This window comes from Cetorhinus maximus, chromosome 18 (genome assembly GCF_964194155.1).
Source record: "Cetorhinus maximus chromosome 18, sCetMax3.hap1.1, whole genome shotgun sequence".
NCBI classification, from domain to species: domain Eukaryota; kingdom Metazoa; phylum Chordata; class Chondrichthyes; order Lamniformes; family Cetorhinidae; genus Cetorhinus; species Cetorhinus maximus.
The window spans coordinates 73,733,523-73,750,740 of record NC_135896.1 but is presented as its reverse complement, the minus strand read 5'-3'; the positions used below and the strand labels follow the sequence as shown (position 1 = coordinate 73,750,740).

Here is a 17,218-nt window from a genome sequence, read left to right as displayed (position 1 = left end):
CTAGCCTTACCTGTTGATTTACTCTTAGATTTGTACACTCTATCCATTCCTGTCACGTTTTGTTTATCATTTCCCATGTTAATACCTTTCTCTCTTGCCTTGTCTCTTTGATTTACCACATCTTCCCAAATATGATCCCTTGAGCCCACTATTTAGTTTAGAATTCTCTCTATTTGCCTAGTTATGCGGCTTGCTTGAAGACCAGCCCCAGCACGGTTCAGGTGTAGACCGTCCCAACGGTACAGCCTCTACTTTCCTCAGTACTGGTGCCAGTGCCCCATGAACCGGAACCCACTTCTCCCACACCAATCTTATTTGCCCTATGCCAATTTGTATGTGGCTCAGGTAATAATCCAAAGATTATTCAGAGGTTCTGCTTAATTTGGTGCCTAGCTCCTCAGACTGAATATGCAGAACCTCCTCCTTCATCTTGTCTGTCATTGGTACTTACATGGACCATGACAACTGGATCCTCCCCCTCCCGCTAAGTTCCTCTCCAGCCCTGAGCAGATGTCCCGAACCCTGGCACCGGCAGGCAGCACAGTCTTCTGGACTCTCACTCTTTGCTGCAGAGAACTGTGTCAATCCCCTTCACTATACTGTCCCCTACTACCACTACATTCTTTTTTGTTTCTCCCCCCTCCCCCCCCAACCACTTGAATGGCTTCCTGTATCACGGTGCCATGGTCAGTCACCTCATTCACCCTGCAGCCCCCGCTCTCATCCAGACAAGAAAGAACGTCAGACCTGTTGGATAATTGCAGAGGCTGAGGTTCCTGCACTCCTGTTCTCTGGGTCCCTTTAGCTGCAGTCACACCCTCCTGATACTGACCACTTTCCAAATCAGAAGACCCTATCCTAAGGGCTGTGACCGCCTCCCGATACAAAGCAACCAGGTAACTTCCCCCCTCCCTGATGTGTCACAGTGTCTGTAGCTCGGTCTCCAGCTCAATGACCCTGAGCCGAAGCTGCTCGAGCTGCAAACGCTTACTGCAGACATGTTTGCCCTAGATTACACTGGCATCCAGGAGCTCCCACATGCTGCAGCCTTAACCCATCACCTGTCCTGCCATCCTTAATGTGTTTTAATTATCTACTTAATTATTTTATTCAATTACTTATTTTCCTTGTGCATTTTAGTAACCTTACCACAAGTTCATGAATTATTTTTAAATCTTAGAATAGAATAGACCTCAACCACTTACCAAATACTCACCAAACAGCTAGCTTCTCCTGCAGTAGAGTAAGAACCTATTCCGACAGGGGTGAAAAAGTTAGAAAAAGCAAAGGAGCACCTCCTCCCCCTCCTCACCGAATTCCCTCAACTCACCAGAATCCCAGCACTCCGTTGAGGTCGCACTGAGATGACTGTATTTATATGTTTTGAAACTAAAGAAACTAGCTGAGCCCCAAGCGTAGAAAAACCAGTTCAAGCTAGTTTCCTTAATTAACTAACTATAACTGCTTTCCAGTGGATAGCTTCTATCTCCCTGCTTAGGCCTCTTGATGAGATTTAGAATTTAAATACTACTTTCAGTTAAATGTTAACTACAAACATTATTAGAGCTTTAGAAAGAGATTTAAAATTCCCTCAACTCACCAAACTCCTAGCACTCTGAGGTCACACTCCAGTTATCCTATTCTGTTTGAAAGTTGTCATTGAATCTCCTTCCACCACCTTTTCAGGTAATACACTCCAGATCTTAACAGCTTGAGGTGCAAAAAATTTTCCTCATTTTCATTTGTCTCTAGCACCAATTCTTAATTTAATTTCCTCTGGTTACCAACCCTCCTGCCAGTGGAAGCATGATATTCAATAGCAAGGCGAAGATGGTGCAGTGTGTATGACATTTACAGTGCCAGAACTTTGAGTAGATTTCCACAATTTCTCTAACAGGTGTTCCAGATCTTCTGATGATGAGACGAAGAATCTAGCCCTCTGCATGTTCTGCGGAGCCATGCTGTGTTCGCAGAGTCAATGCTGCCGGGAAGAAGTAAATGGAGAAGAGTTTGGAGCTTGTGCAGCTCACGCTATAAACTGTGGGTCCGGATTGGGAATGTTCCTCAGGTATCTCGCCACACGCACCAAGTATTTGACTTATTTTGTGCCTACTTTCATGGCATAGAGGTATTATAGAGTCATACAGGGGAGGTGGTGGCGTTCGAATCCCACCATGGCATATGGTGAAATTTGAATTCAATAAAAACCTGGAATTAAAAGTCTGATGACCATGAAATGATTGTCGTACAAACCCACCTGGTTCACTGCTGTCCTTACCTAAATGTGACTCCAGACCCAGGTCAATATGGTTGACTCTTAACTGCCCTCTGAAATGGCCTAGTAAGATACTCAAACTCTAAAAGGAATGAAACCGGACAGACCACCCGGCATTGAACTAGGCACCAAAAACAACAATAGCAAAATCAGCCCTGTCAATCCTGCAAAGTCCTCCTTACTGGACGCTTGTGCCAAAATTGGAATAGCTGTCTCATAGACTAGTTGAGCATACTCACGGAATCATACGCCAGACACCACCATCGCCATCCCTGGGTATGTCTTGTCCCACCGACAGGGCACATCGAACAGAAGTGGCGGCACAGTGGCATACAGTCGGGATGGAGTTGCCCTGGGAGTCTTCAACATCAACTCAACATTGACCTGATGTCAATGAAGTCTCATGGCATCAGGTCAAACATGGAAACCTCCTGCTGATGACCCCTTACCGCCGCGCCCCCCCCCCCCCCCCCCCCCCCCCCCCCCGCCAAGCTAATGAATCAGCACTCCTCCATGTTGGACACCACTTGGAGGAAGCACTGAGGGTGCAAGGGTGCAGAATGTACTCTGAGTGGGGGACTACATTGTCCATCACCAAGTGGCTTTGTAGCACCACTACAGACCGAGCTGGCTGAGTCATAAAGGACATAGCTGCTAGACTGGGTCCGCAGCAAGTGGTGAGGGAAAAACATACTTAACCTTATCGTCACCAATCTGCCTGCCGCATGTACATCTGGCCATGACACTGTTGGTAGGAATGACCACAGCACAGGCCTTGTGGAGACAAAGTCCCATCTTCACGTTGATTATACCCTCCATCGTGTTGTGTGGCACTACCACCGTGCTAAATGGGATAGATTTCGAACAGAGCTAGCAACTCAAGTCTGGGCAACCATGAGACACTGTGGGCCATCAACAGAATCGTACTCAACAATCTATAACCTCATGGCCTGGCATATGTCCCACTCTACCATTACCACCAAGCCAAGGGATCAACCCTGATTCAATGAAGAGTGCAGCAGGGCATGCCAGGAGCAGCACCATAATACCTAAAAATGAGGTGTCTACCTGATGAAGCTACAATACAAGACTACTTGTGTGCCACAACCAACGGATCAGGTCTAATTTCTACAGCCCTGCCACATCCAGTCGTGAATGGTGGTGGTCAATTAAACAACTTACTGGAGGAGGAGGGTCCATAAATATCTCCACCCTCAATGGTGGAGGAGCCCAGCACAACAGTGAAAAAGGTAAGGCAGAAGGGTTTGCAACAAACTTCAACCAGAAGTGCCAAGTGGATGATCCATCTCGGCCTCCCACAGAGGTTCCCAGCATCACAGATGCCAGTCTTCAGCCAATTTGATTCACTCCACATGACATAGAGATAGCTGAAGGTACTGTACAATGCAAAGGCTATGGACCCTGACAACATTCCAGCAATAGTACTGAAGACATTTGCTCCAGAACTTGCCGTGTCCCTAGCCAAGCTTTTCCAGTACAGCTGCCACACTGGCATCCACCCGGCAATGTGGAAAATTGCCTAGATATCTCCTGTACACAAAAAGCAGGATAAATCCAACCTGGCCAATTACCGCCCCATCAGTCTACTCTTGGTCATCAGGAAAGTGATGGAAAAGATCATCAATAGTGCTATCCAGCCGCGCTTGCTTATCAGTAACCTGCTCACTGATGCTCAGATTGGGCTCCACCAGGTCACTCAGCTCCTGACCTCATTACAGCCTTGGTTCAAACCTGGACAAAAGAGCTGAACTCTAGAGGTGAGAGTGACTGCCCTTAACATCAAGGCAGCATTTGACCAAGTTTGGCATCAAAGAGCCCTGGCAAAATGGGGTCAGTGGGAATCGTGGGGGGAAACTCTCCGCTGGTTAGAATCATACCTAGCACAAAGGAAGATGGTTGTGGTTGTTGGATGACAATCATCTCAGTCCAGGACATCACTGCAGGAGTTCCTGTCCTAGGCCCAACCATCTGCAGCTGCTTCATCAATGACCTTCCTTCCACCATAAGGTCAGAAGCGGGGGATGTTCACTGCTAATTGCACAAAGTTCAGCACCATTCATGACGCAGATACTGAAGCACAGAATTGTTACAGTGCAGAAGGAGGCCATTCAGCCCATCATGTCTGCACCAGCTCTCCAAATGAACATTATGACTCAGTACCATTCTCCTGCCTTTTCCTCATACCCTTGCACATTGTTTTTATTCAAATAATCATTGAATGCCACGATTGAACCTGCCTCCACCGGACTTCGAGGCTGTGTATTCCAAATTCAAACCACTCGCTTTGTGAGAAATTGTCATCACATTTGCTTCTTTGGCAAATCACTAGATCCGTGCCCTCTCATTCTTGATCCTTTTGTGAGCGGGAATAGTTTCTCCCTATCTACCCTATCCAGCCCCCTCATGATTTTGAAATTCCCCCCTTTGCCTTCTCTCCAAGAAGAGTAGTCCCACTCTCTCTTCATAACTGAAGTTCCTCATCCCTGGAACCATTCTTGTAAACTAAAGCAGTCCATGTCCAAATGCAGCAAGACCTGGATAATATCCAGGCTTCGGTTGACAAGTGGCAAGTAACATTCATGCCACACAAATGCCAGGCAATGACCATCTCCAACAAGAGAGAATCAAACCATCGTGCCTTGATATTCAGTGGCATTACCATTGCTGAATCCCCCACTATCAACGTCTTGAGGTTTACAGTTGACCAGAAACTGAACTGGTCTAGCCATATAGATACTGTGGCTACAAGAGCAGTTCAGAGGCTAGGAATCGTGCAATGAGTAACTCACCTCCTGACTCCCCAAAGCCTGTCCGCCATTTACAAGGCACAAGTCAGGAGTGTGATGGAATACTTTCCACCTGCCTGGATGACTTCTGCTCCAACAATGCTCAAGAAGCTTGACACCACCCAGGACAAAGCAGCCTACTTGATTGGCACCCCTTCCACAAACATTCACTCCCTCCACCGCCGACGAACAGTGGTAGCAGTGTGTACCATCTGCAAGATGCACTGCAGGAACTCACCAAGCTTCCTTGCATAGCACCTTCCAAACCCATGACCACTACCATCTAGAAGGACAATGGCAGCAGGCAGATGGGAACACCACCACCTGGAAGTTCCCCTCCAAGCCACTCACCATCCTGACTTGGAAATATATCGCCATTCCTTCACTGCCTCTGGGTCAGAATCCTGGCGCTCCCTCTCTAACAGCATTGTGGATGTACCGACAGCACATGGATTGCAGCAGTTCAAGAAGGCAGCTCGCCACCACCTTCTCAAGGACAATTAGGGATGGGCTATAAATGCAGGTCTAACCAGTAGTGCTCACATCCCATGGACAAATTTTTTAAAAAACATCATACAGCACAGAAGGAGACCATTTGGGCCATTGTGCCTGTGCAGGTTCTTTGCAAGAGCTAACTAATTACTCCCACTCCCTTGCTCTTTTCCCCATGGTCCTACAAATTTTCCTTTTCAAGGATATATCCGATTCCCTTTTATATTTTTTTGAATCTACTTTCATCACCCTTTCAGACAGTGCATTCCAGATTATCATAAATAACTACTCAAAAAAAAATTCAGCTCATCGCCCCTCTGGTTCTTTTGCAAATCCTAATTCTCTGCCCTCTGGCTGCTGACCCTCCTGCCACTAGATCAGCCTAATCTGTTACAAAACTGCGATCAGTAAATTCATCAAAAAATTGTAAGGTATTAAGGCAGCTGCATGCCCCAGTGAGAGTATTATGGAGTACTTCTTAAAATATCAGTTCATCGTTCAATCTGCATAAAATGATAACTGAGTCAGACAGACTAGGAAGGTTGCAAGACCTGCACGTTGCTAACTAAATAGGTGGAGACGGTGTCGTGATTGTAAGTCTCTGGACTAGTAATCCAGAGGCCGAGGCTAATTTTCTGCGGAAATGGGTTCATATCCCACCATGGCAGCTGGTAGAATTAAAATTCAATCTGGAATTGAAAGCTCGTCTCAGTAATGGTGACCATGAAACCGTCGTTGATTGTTATAAAACCCCACCCATCTGGTTCACTAATGTTCTTGAGGGAAGGGTATCTGTTCTTACATGGTCTGGTCTACATGCGACTCCAGACCCACTGTAATGTGGTTGACCTTTAACTGCCCTCTGCAGTGGCCTAGCAAGCCACTCAGTTCAAGGGCTGTTAGGGGTGGGCAACAAATGCTGGTCTAGCCAGCGATATCCGCATCCCAAGAAAGAATTTTAAAAACTGATCTCAGCTGGAGTAGTGGTAGGGACTTTTCAACCCTTAATGCTCCTGTGTTGGTGAAAAGTCATCTTGTTCCTGGTTGTAATCCAGTGACCCATGCAGGGTGTATTTGTAGAGATCATTTGAGGCTTGGAAGTGATGCACTCCATGACTGAAGAGCCTACCCATATTTGCTGGTTAGGCCCATACATGGGGCAATGAGTGTTGGTCAGTCGGGACCTGTAATAATTCTACCCCAGCAAGAACGCAATGTCTTTGATAGAGTTAGGAAGAAAAGGAGAGGATAAAATGCAGCTATTTATTTGAATGTTTCTTATAATTTCTTCCACCAGGATACGGGAGTGTCAGGTGCTGCTGCTGGCGGGAAAGAATAGAGGATGTTTCATACCAGCTCCATACCTGGATGATTATGGGGAGACTGACCAGTTGCTCAAGTATGATTATTTCAAGAGAATTTATTCCTATATGTTGAATAGCTATGTAGTATCTTTTCTAGCAGTTACAAATTGCATCTCATTTGCACTGTATGTTTTGCAGAGGCTGTGTGGACCTTGCAGAATCTGTATCATCAGACTCTGTAAAATGAAAAGGAGAAAAGACTTGTGTTTATATAGTGCCTGTCATGACTCAGGATGTTACAAAGTGCTTTCCAGCCAGTGAAATACTATTGAATTGTGGTCATTGCAGTAATGTAGGAAAAATGGCAGCAAACTCTACAAATAGTAATGTGATAGCAAACAAGTGACCTGTTTTTGGGTGGTGCTTGTAGGCTAAGTATTGGCCAAAGCACTGGGGAGAACTCTCCCTCCCTTCAAAATAGTGCCCTGTAATCTTTTGCACTCACTTGAAAGCAGATGGGACATAGTTTTAACATCTCATCCAAAAGACACCATCTCCAATAGAGCAGTATTCCCTCACAACAAATGCAGCTTATATTTATATCTCACCTTTAATGTAATAAAATGTCCCAAGGTGTTTCACAGGACCATTATAAAACAAAATATGACACTGAACTACATACAGTGATATTAGGTCAGCTGACCAACAGCTTGGTCAGAGGGGTAGGTTTTAAGGAGTGTCTTAAAGAAGGAAAGTGAGGTTATGAGGCGAAGAGGTGTAGGGAGTGTATTCCAGAGCTTAGGGTCTATACAGCTGAGGGCACAGCCACCAATGATGAAGCAATGGTGGCCGTGTACTGGGTGTGAAATTCTAGATTGTGATCACATTTTTAGGGTGAGACTTGAACCCATGACCACCTGATTCATGGCAAGAGTGCTACCATTGATTCACAGCCCCCCTGAGTGCTGACAAATTTGTGGCAGATTTGGGGACTTACAGCACCAGGCAGAATTCTCTCAGCTTGTTACACACTGCAACCAATCTTGTTTAGTATATTCAATAATAGCTTGCTACAGTGGTTTGTTCAGTACCAATAGCACAACTCTTTTAATCTGTCCAGTGCGTATAGCAAGCAAGTTGCAATAGCGCCAATGTGGCCACCCTAAGCAGTGGAACTGTATTTCCAGACTCAAGTCCTGGAAGTGCCCATCAAGTGGGTTTCGTTCACTTTCAGCATTGAGGGAAGGCAGGATTAAAGAACACCCTACTAGGAAGGCCAAGACTCAGTTGTTGTATGAGCTGTTTTTGCCCTTGTTTATCAGAGTGACTACCTAATGATTGGCATGGATAACTGTTGTCCATTCATAGTGGTTCAAATCCTCAACTGCTTTGATAGATCATTCCAATCACAGCTCCCTCACTTCTCTAATCTTCTTCACACCGGTGTGCCAATCCATATCCTCCACTGTTCAGCTCTGGCCTCCTTTAAACCCTCATAATCTCTCAGTTCCATCTTCAAATGCAAAACTTTGGGTAGGCAATGATGGTCTCAAATTCTGGAATTCTTTCTCCAAACCCTCCAGTGTGTTGCCACTTTCCCCACTTTTGCCGGTCTCTTGAAAAGCTACCCCTTTGGGCCTCAACATCATGCACTGATTTCTGACAGAATTTTATTAACTTGAGATGAGAGCCTGTCAGAAAGAGTCCAGCTCAATCTAACCTTATACTTAAGACAAACAACAGGTTGAGGAAAACTGTTAAATAAAAACCACAACAGGAAAGCAAACTTCTGTCAGCTGAAGGCTCAAGGTACCTCAACGTACAAAAAAACCTACCATTAGTACATGAAAATCAGCCCCACCTTGCCTCTGAATCTAAACAACAAATAAAGAGAGAAGCACATTGATAAACTGAAAGTCTGACACTGGCATGAGCCTTCAGCACTTTCCAAAGATCTATGTAAGGATATAAAGTGCCAAATCCATTAGACAGGACTCTTCAGGCAGTATGCCAGAAACAAGCAATCAGGATAGCAAGCATGAAAAAATATTCCTGAGTAAAAAGAACAGAATATAATCACCTTGACAGTGAGGTTGTTCTTTAATAACATTCCCATCAATTGCAAAATCAACAAAGGAATGGGCGTCACAATTTGTCGATAGTTGTGATCTGGAATACGCTGTGTGAACGTAGTAAAAGCAGATTCAATAATTTTCAAAAGGAAATTGGATAAATACTCAAAGTGGGGGAAAGTTGCAGGGCTGTGGGCAAAGAGCAGGTGAGTGGACTGATCAAATAGCTCTTCCAAAGAGCCAGTAATCATTATAAGGCAATTTATTGCATTGAAGGTACTAGAGAGTTGACCAAATGAAAGTGAGATTTCCATAATGCTCTAAACTTCTAGGAAGCACCCTATGGCAGTTAAATGTAATGTAAAGCAAGCATCTCTATAAATGCTAGGAAAAACCTGAACGACCAATGCCCAACGCAAATAGTGATGGAGTAGGGAGGGGAAGAAAAGACTATTGTTTTTGAATTGATTTACTGTATAAACATATTGGATTGCTACACAATCGTCGCTTGCATTCCTTTTTTCTTTGTCTCTGCAGTCACTTATTGTTGGGTCTCTCCCAGGCCCTTTGATTTCATCAACTGTCACAAAGTGCCAGTTGCATCATTCACCAAATGTAAAACAAAATGAGCATCTTGAGAAACTGAAGCCTTACACATTTTAAATTTCTATATTTTCTCTTAAAGGAGAGGTAACCCATTACATCTGTGCATGGAGCGATACAAGAAACTCGAGCAACTGTGGCAGCAGCACCGCATTCTAGAAGAGATCACGAGAAACCAGGATGCGAATCAAATCATCTTTGGCTTTGAGTGGCAGCAGTTCTGAATTCCTGACTCACCATGCTTGAGAGTAGCAGCACCACTGTAACTTGCTGTTAGAGTAATGTCAATGGCTAGTCTCTGAGTTGATTAAGTTGACATGAACTGCTATTAATCTGCTGTGTCTATAATCTAGATACAGTGCGTCCAGATCCTGTCCACAAGGAAGCCAACATCTGTTGTAGTTTCTGACTTTTTGTACGCCCTATTTGATGAGGAAAAGAATCTACTACCGCACTGTGGTCTTATCTAGGGGAGGATGAAGGAATTAGAAATTTGAAAATGTTAACTTAATTTATGGAAGCATTTCAACCCCCCTCTTTGTGGAAGCCATTTTCTGCCTTGCATAATTCACTACTAGGGAAGGCACATCAGTCCACTGATGATATTTAACTGTTGTGGCTGTGCCAGTGTTAACATTTGAAGTAGTGAGAAGCAGGAACCGCCAGTTTTTGCTGTAGCTGTGATCAGTATCTATCTTCTATATGATGCTCCATCCTGTTTAAATTTAATAAGAGTAAAAGAAAATTACAATATACAGCTGTTTTCAGGATGTATCTGGTACCTGGGTAAACATATTTTTGATCACGCAAGGAATTGAGATTCACATTGATATCCTTACAAAATTCTGCTTTGATTGTACCATTTTGGTCAATTCAGTTAATATTAGTCAGAAGTCAACAGCACTTTGCAGTTATTACTATATTTGACTTTGTTAAAGTTCTTTCTGCAAGTCAAATTTTGTTTTATAATGCAGAAAAAATTATTTTCCCCTTTCAATGTCTTCCTGCAGAGCACTATGCAAGTTCTATCAATGCAACCTTGTTTCAGTCAGTTCAATTTCAAAATTAGTGCTGGCAGTGATGGAACAATTAAGGGGTTGATGGAGCTTGATGAAACAATGGAGTTTGTTATCCTTTGTTAAAATGCAGCAAATTCAAAACACTATAACCTCCGAGAGAGGATGCTGATATATTGATTTGGCAAGTGTTTAAAATTCTGCCCAGTTGCCAAAGGATCACAGTGTAAAAGTCTATTTGGTGAGCAGTTACAACAAAAGTTGTAGTATGATGTTTCATATAACGCTGTACTGTGAATTGCATTTGATTGTGATGCCCATTAGCATGATAAAAGCAATGCTGTTGGATCAAGGGGAACACTTGGCCACGCCATCATATTTCAAGCGGTTTAGTCCACTGATTCTGCATCTGTTTCGTCTCTGTTTTGAGCAGGATTTGTGATACCACTTCTGGCAATAGTTCTATCAAGTTTCAACAGATATTTTATAAAGTTAATTACAAATGAAGAATATACCGAATGCTATGTGTTTTCCCTTTTTTAGGGAGTGGGACTATATATTAAATAACATTACTAGATAATAGCTCTATGCCTGCATTTTTTGCGTATGTGTTCAGTTTTAAATTGCGTCGTTGAGTTACTGGCAGTTCATCACTGCTAATGTTTGATGTTTCACAACAGTTAGAATGCTGCCCTGAGTTAGGCTTCTCTGTTGCACTTTAGATTTTAAGGGACTAAAAGCCAGCAATCCCAGGACCTGATGACCTACAACCGAGGGCTTTAAAAGAGGTAGCTGCAGAGTTAGTGGGTGCACTGGTTGTGATTCCAGAATACCTGAGTTCCTCGAACGGTTCCAGCAGTTGGAAGTTAACAAATGTAACGCCGCTGTTCAAGAAAGGAAGGAGAGAAAAAGCTGGGAACTACAGGCCAGTTAGCCAGACATCAGTTGTCAGGAAAATAATGGAATCTAACCTTATTATTAATAATAATCACTTAGAAAATCATAGTATGACGAGACAGAATCAGCATGGCTTTACGAAAGGAAAATCACGTTTGATAAATTTGTTAAAGTTTTTGAGGTGGTAGCTAAGTGGGGTAGATGAAGAGGAACTAATAGATGTAATATTTTTGGATTTCCAAAAGACATTCAATAAGATGCCACACAGAAGGTCAATATGCAAGATAAGGGCTGATGGAGTTAGGAATAATATATTAGAACAGATAGAGGATTGGTTAATTTACAGGAAGCAGAGAGCAGGGATAAATGAAGCATTTTCAAATTTGCAGACTAACTAGTGGAGTGCCATAAGGATCATTGCTGGGGCCTCAGCGATTTACAATCTATATTAATGACTTAGACAAAGAGACCAAGAGTCATGTATCCAAATTTGCTGCTGCTGATATAAAGCTAGGTGGGAATGTAAGCTATGAGGAGGACACAGATGCTGCAAAGAGATAGCCAGGTTAAGTGACTGGACAACAAGTGGCTGATGGAGAACAATGTGGAGAAGTGTGAGGTTATTCACTTTGCTAAGAAGAATAGAAAAGCAGAATACTTTTTAAAAGCAGTGAAACTTTTAAATTTTGACATTTGGAGAGATCTGGATGCAGTAGTACAAGGAGCACAAAGTTAGCATGTAGGTACAGCAAGCAATTAGGAAGGCAAATGGCATTTAAATGGCAAAATGGCCTTTATTGCAAAGGGATTGGAGTACACAAATAAGGAAGCCTTGATGCAATTGTATAGGGCTTTGGTGAGACCACACCTGGTGATGTAGGTGCAGTTTTAGTCTCCATATCTAAAGAAGGATAAACTTGCCTTAGAGAAGCAGTACAGTGAAGGTTCACGAGGTTAATTTCTGCGATGAGAGGCTGAATAAATTAGGCCTATACTGTCTGGAGTTTAGAAGAATGAAGGGCAATTTCATTTGAAACATACAAGATTCTGAAGGGGCTTGACAAGGTAGACACAGAGGTTGTTTCCCTTGGCAGGGGGAACCTAGAACATGGGGGCACATCCTTGGGATAAGAGGTCAATCATTTAGGACTGAGATAAGGACAAATTTCCTTACTCAGAACTTTGAGGGTTGCGTTTGCTCCATCAATGAATATATTTGAGGCTGAGATAGCCTTGGTCTCTCAGGGAATCAAGGGATATGTAGAACGGTAGGAAAGTGGAGTTGAGGTAGATCATGTAAGCCACATTCATATTGAATAGCGAAGCAGGCTCAAGGGGTCAAGTGGTGTACTCCTGCAGATACCCTGAGCACTATGCTGCAATGTGAGGGAAGTCAGTCAGATGGGTCTATTCCCAGGCATGTATTTGCTAACGGTTGTATGGAGTTGCACAGAAGCAACCTGGATCAAATCCTCCAAGAGTTAAATATTTCTCTCCCCTTTTTCCTTGCTTACTGCCTGTTCACGGAGACTCTGGCCAAAATTTGGAAATATCTGAGGATTGTGATATCAGTAGTAAGAATATAGCAAGCTGTAGTTTACAACTGTTGAGGTTTTCAGTCACTGATCATTGCCCAGTAGTGGTAATCTGAAATCCTTCTCTCAATCAGGTATTTCACGAGGCTTGGAAACACTGTTTAAGGAAGTGTTTTTTTAAATCTACAAATTCAGAGACCAGTGGGCAGAGTAAATATTGACTCAGACTACACTTCTTAACAGCTCAGACTAGGATCATGTTGATACTGTGCTTGATAAAGTAATTTATTACCCCACGGTGAAAATAAAACGGTTTGTTTGCAGTAAGGAACTATTCAAAATGGAAGAACCTTCACAAAAGCTAGGACTTGAATTCCACTCCAACTTCACTGCTTATCATTTGTGAAGAGAACCTTTGGTCCAATGTCAAATAGGTCTTTCCCCATTTTTTAATTTTAGAATTTTTGACAAAAGCCATACTGTGTTTGTGCGCATTTGTGTGTGTGTGTGTGTTTTGTAGTAAATACTTAAGCCACTGGCCTTATTTATCCTTCAAATGTTAAGTTAATTGTGATGTTGAAAATTATCTTGTCAACACCAAAGGAATAAGTTGTCTAACTTGAATTATGGGAATGAATCTCCTTCTTGCGCCCTCAGATTCTGATTTCCATTTTTGCCTTTGAGCAGCAGAGAGGTTGAGTATTTCCTGAAAACCAGGAAAGTCTGTGTTGTGTTGGCAGACCTCAGCTGGAGCTGGGGAGAGGAAGATGGACTGAGGTTCCCGTCCCTGATTGTTGGTTCCAGCAACCCATGCTGCAAGTATGTGTCAGGCTTGGCTGTGATGCCCTGTACAACTTTAGTCTGGATTCAATCAATTGGGCTCATGGATGGAAATAATGAGGTGTTAGAGGGCATCCATGGAGCCATATCCCAGGAGAAGAGTTGATGTTCTCAAAATGAGGGGAGAAAATTGCACCTGAGGTGCCTTAGATTTCAGAATATTCGGCAACTTTATCTTATTCACAATCACCGTTCATTTCCTAGGTATATTGAATTCCAATTGCATAAAAATGATATAAATGAACGCCTATTCGCAGCACCCCTCAAAAATCTGTCAATACTGTTGCTAATGAATTTAGCCTGATAGCTTTGTGTGAAAGAAAACTCCACAATGTTTAATATGTACTTGCAGGTGTTTAATCCTAGCAATGTGTAAAATTTTAAAATACATTATTTGAGAGCTTTTCAAGAGAATCCTGTGAATTCCCATACTATACAGAATACAGGAAGTGTAGACTTGAATGATACATTTTGAAATCCTGGCATGATTTAAATTTGTCTGATTGTTAATATGCCATGTTAATTTAGAGCATTGGTTACTTTTTCTGTCCATTAAGAGTAATCCTCAGGATTATGTGAATTTTAGGTAAATATTTTGTTTGTGTTTATTCATGCTAATTTAAGATAATCAGTTTGCTTTTGCTGCTATTTTATTTTGAGGAAAAGCAAGAGAACTCTGGTAGAGTAGGAAATCAGTATTGTTTTATGACCACAAGTTTGTGTTGTGTTCATGGGAGGGCTTCACATAGGTACAAATGGAAGGGAAAATAAATCATTTATTTGCATCCTATTAACTGGCTATTTATGATCAATGTAATTTCTTTTCACTCATGATTTAAGGGAGGTACCTTCAGAAAAGGAGGGAATGTGCACAAGGCTTCTGTCCCTGATGTCACATGCAAACAGCATGGCATTTTTGTGGCCTGGTTCACTCTGGTTTATATCATTAAATCGCTTATTGGTCACTTCTTCATGTATACAGTACCACTTTAGTTGATAATGGGAATGTATTTATGGCAATAATTTAAACACTGCTGGTGAGATTAATAGCAATATCTGTTACGTGGATTAAAAGAAATGGAGTTTACCTGTCGTCTTATTTGTCTTCAGATCTTCACATAAAGGTGTTAAGTGTTTCTAGTTGCTCAAGGAAAAGTATGATTTGCATCTATGAAATATTTGTACCCTTTGGGTACATTTTTGATAGGCAAGGATAATGATGGGTATGGAACCCATCATTCCATGCAGCTAAGATGCTGATTAGCCATGACCTCACTGAACAGGCTTGAGGGGCTGAACAGCCGACTCTGTTCTCGTCTGATACAGTTGGAGCTGTGGGCATGAAGGGAATTCCTGTTCCAATGAAGGGTGTGCATTCTCCCATGGTACTCCTACCACAAATTCTCCTCTGGTCTATACAGCTACCATCTTTTGTTGTTTAAGCTCATTCATGGAATGTTGGAACCACTAACAAAGCCAATGTTTACTGCCCGTGCTTAGTTGCCATAGCTGCCTTCTTGAACTGCAGCATTGATGCATCTGAGTGTCTTGCTAGGCCACACCAGAGGGTAGTTGGTGTGGGACAGGAGTCCTTTGTAGGCCAGGCTGGGTAAGAACGACACATTTCCTTCTCTAAAGGGCATTCGTGAAGGTTGGGTTTTCCTGACAATCTAGCACTTAATGGTGATCACTTTTTATTAATGCCAGCTTCTTACATTTCCAAACACTCAACATTGAATTCAAATTCTCAAAGTGTCACAGTGAAATTTGAACTTGCATTCTCTACATTACTAGCCTAGTAAAATAACCATTGTATTACCATGTTCCCCGTTGGATTGTTTCTTGGATGCACACTGGTGTTGCTTTTGCTTTTCTGTAGTATAGTTCAACTCAGAAACACTTAAGGCAGGAGTCTAACCTGTTCCCTTAAACTCCTTGGCATGCCTGTTGGTCTAATACACAATCATATTATGCAAATTAGCACAATCTCGTTGCGTCTTTTATTGTAGCCCAACCAAGTGTAAAGTGCACAAAGTTTGAAGTGGGTGCTGATTCCATTGAGTTACCTCAGCATGCTAACTGTTGTAGGGCCACAGCTCAGCATTCTATCACCACCCTTTGTTTCAGAATTTTAAAGATGCCTCATAGATGCGTTCTGTGACACTTTGAGAATTTGAATTCAATGTTGAGTGTTTGAGTTTTGTGTGGAATTCCACCTCCTGTGACATCAGTGACATGAATAAGAGCAGTGGAAAAGTGTCGTATTGCAAAATTAGATGGAGGACATCTCAACACCAAAAACTGCCTTAAAGCAGTAGGTTTAAAAACATAGAAGTTTTCAGCGAGGTAACTAAATAGTGTTGATAAACAGGCACCTTTCGACGTTTAAACGACCTAGATTTATGACAGTTCATTGGGGCACTCTGTTTTCCCTCTAACTTAAAGCTTTTTTCATAACTCCCAAAATTGTTGATCTTTTTGTCTTTTTCTCCCCCAAACACAATTGGAAAAAGTATCCAAGCAGAATTGTGCATTTTCCAATCCTGTATTTTAGGTACTGGGTGGAAGCCCTCCTGTACTTTTAAGTGTAACTTTTCAGCCTAATGTTTTCTGATGTTTCTCAAAAGAAAAGGTGGATATCAGTGAGTTGGTGGGGGGTCAGGGGTAATTGTCCATCTACCCCTCCCCCCTCACTGTGTTTCTCTCCCACTTAACCACTGAACTCCAACTGTGCCTAAATCCCAGCGTGAATCCACAGAACAAATGGATGTACACTTGCATTCTATCTCAGTGTAATCCTCCTGTCCTTATAACAAGCACATCCTTTGACTTAACATTCTGTAGCACTGTTTCTGGTTATTTTTTTAAACCAATTTCATTACTCTAAGCATTGCATTTCAAATGCCACAAACTGTCATCTGAAAATCTCTGCATCATGCTTAACTGAGGCAGAGTCTTTGTAGTTTCTTTAAGTATCCCATTGCAAAGCATTTGTTTCAAAGATGCAGAACAATACATCTTAAAGTGATGAAAAAAAAGTGCTGGAAAAACTCAGGTCTGGCAGCATCTGTGGAGAGAGTTAAAGTTTTGAGTCAAATATGACTCTTCTCTCCACAGATGCTGCTGTACCTGCTGAGTTTTTCCAGCACTTTGTTTTTATTTCAGGTTTCCAACATCTACAGTATTTTGCTTTTATTGAATACATTTTAAATGGTCACACACACTTACACTAGCAGCAGAAGAAGAGTGTATATTTTAAATTGCACAACGTTGGTTCCCTTTAACAGCATATCATCTGGTTTCTGCCATGTCTGTACATTCCAGGTGTCAAACATGCAAATATCACATTTTGCTGGACCAAACAATTAAGTCTGAAG

The 17,218-nt window shown here is 42.4% G+C and overlaps 1 protein-coding gene across 3 annotated transcripts in view; it reads left to right on the top strand.

Annotated features, from left to right (window-relative positions):
• The window catches only part of ubr1 (ubiquitin protein ligase E3 component n-recognin 1), a 180,988-nt gene extending 169,839 nt beyond the window's left edge, over positions 1 to 11,149 (top strand). For all 3 annotated transcript variants that reach the window (XM_078562935.1, XM_078562936.1, XM_078562938.1), the window contains 3 exons: positions 1,898 to 2,068; positions 6,872 to 6,973; positions 9,636 to 11,149. In XM_078562935.1, coding sequence (XP_078419061.1) covers positions 1,898 to 2,068; positions 6,872 to 6,973; positions 9,636 to 9,777 — 415 coding nt within the window. In that variant the 3' untranslated portion in view covers positions 9,778 to 11,149. The remainder of the gene's footprint in view (positions 1 to 1,897; positions 2,069 to 6,871; positions 6,974 to 9,635) is intronic.
• Positions 11,150 to 17,218: the final 6,069 nt, after the last annotated feature.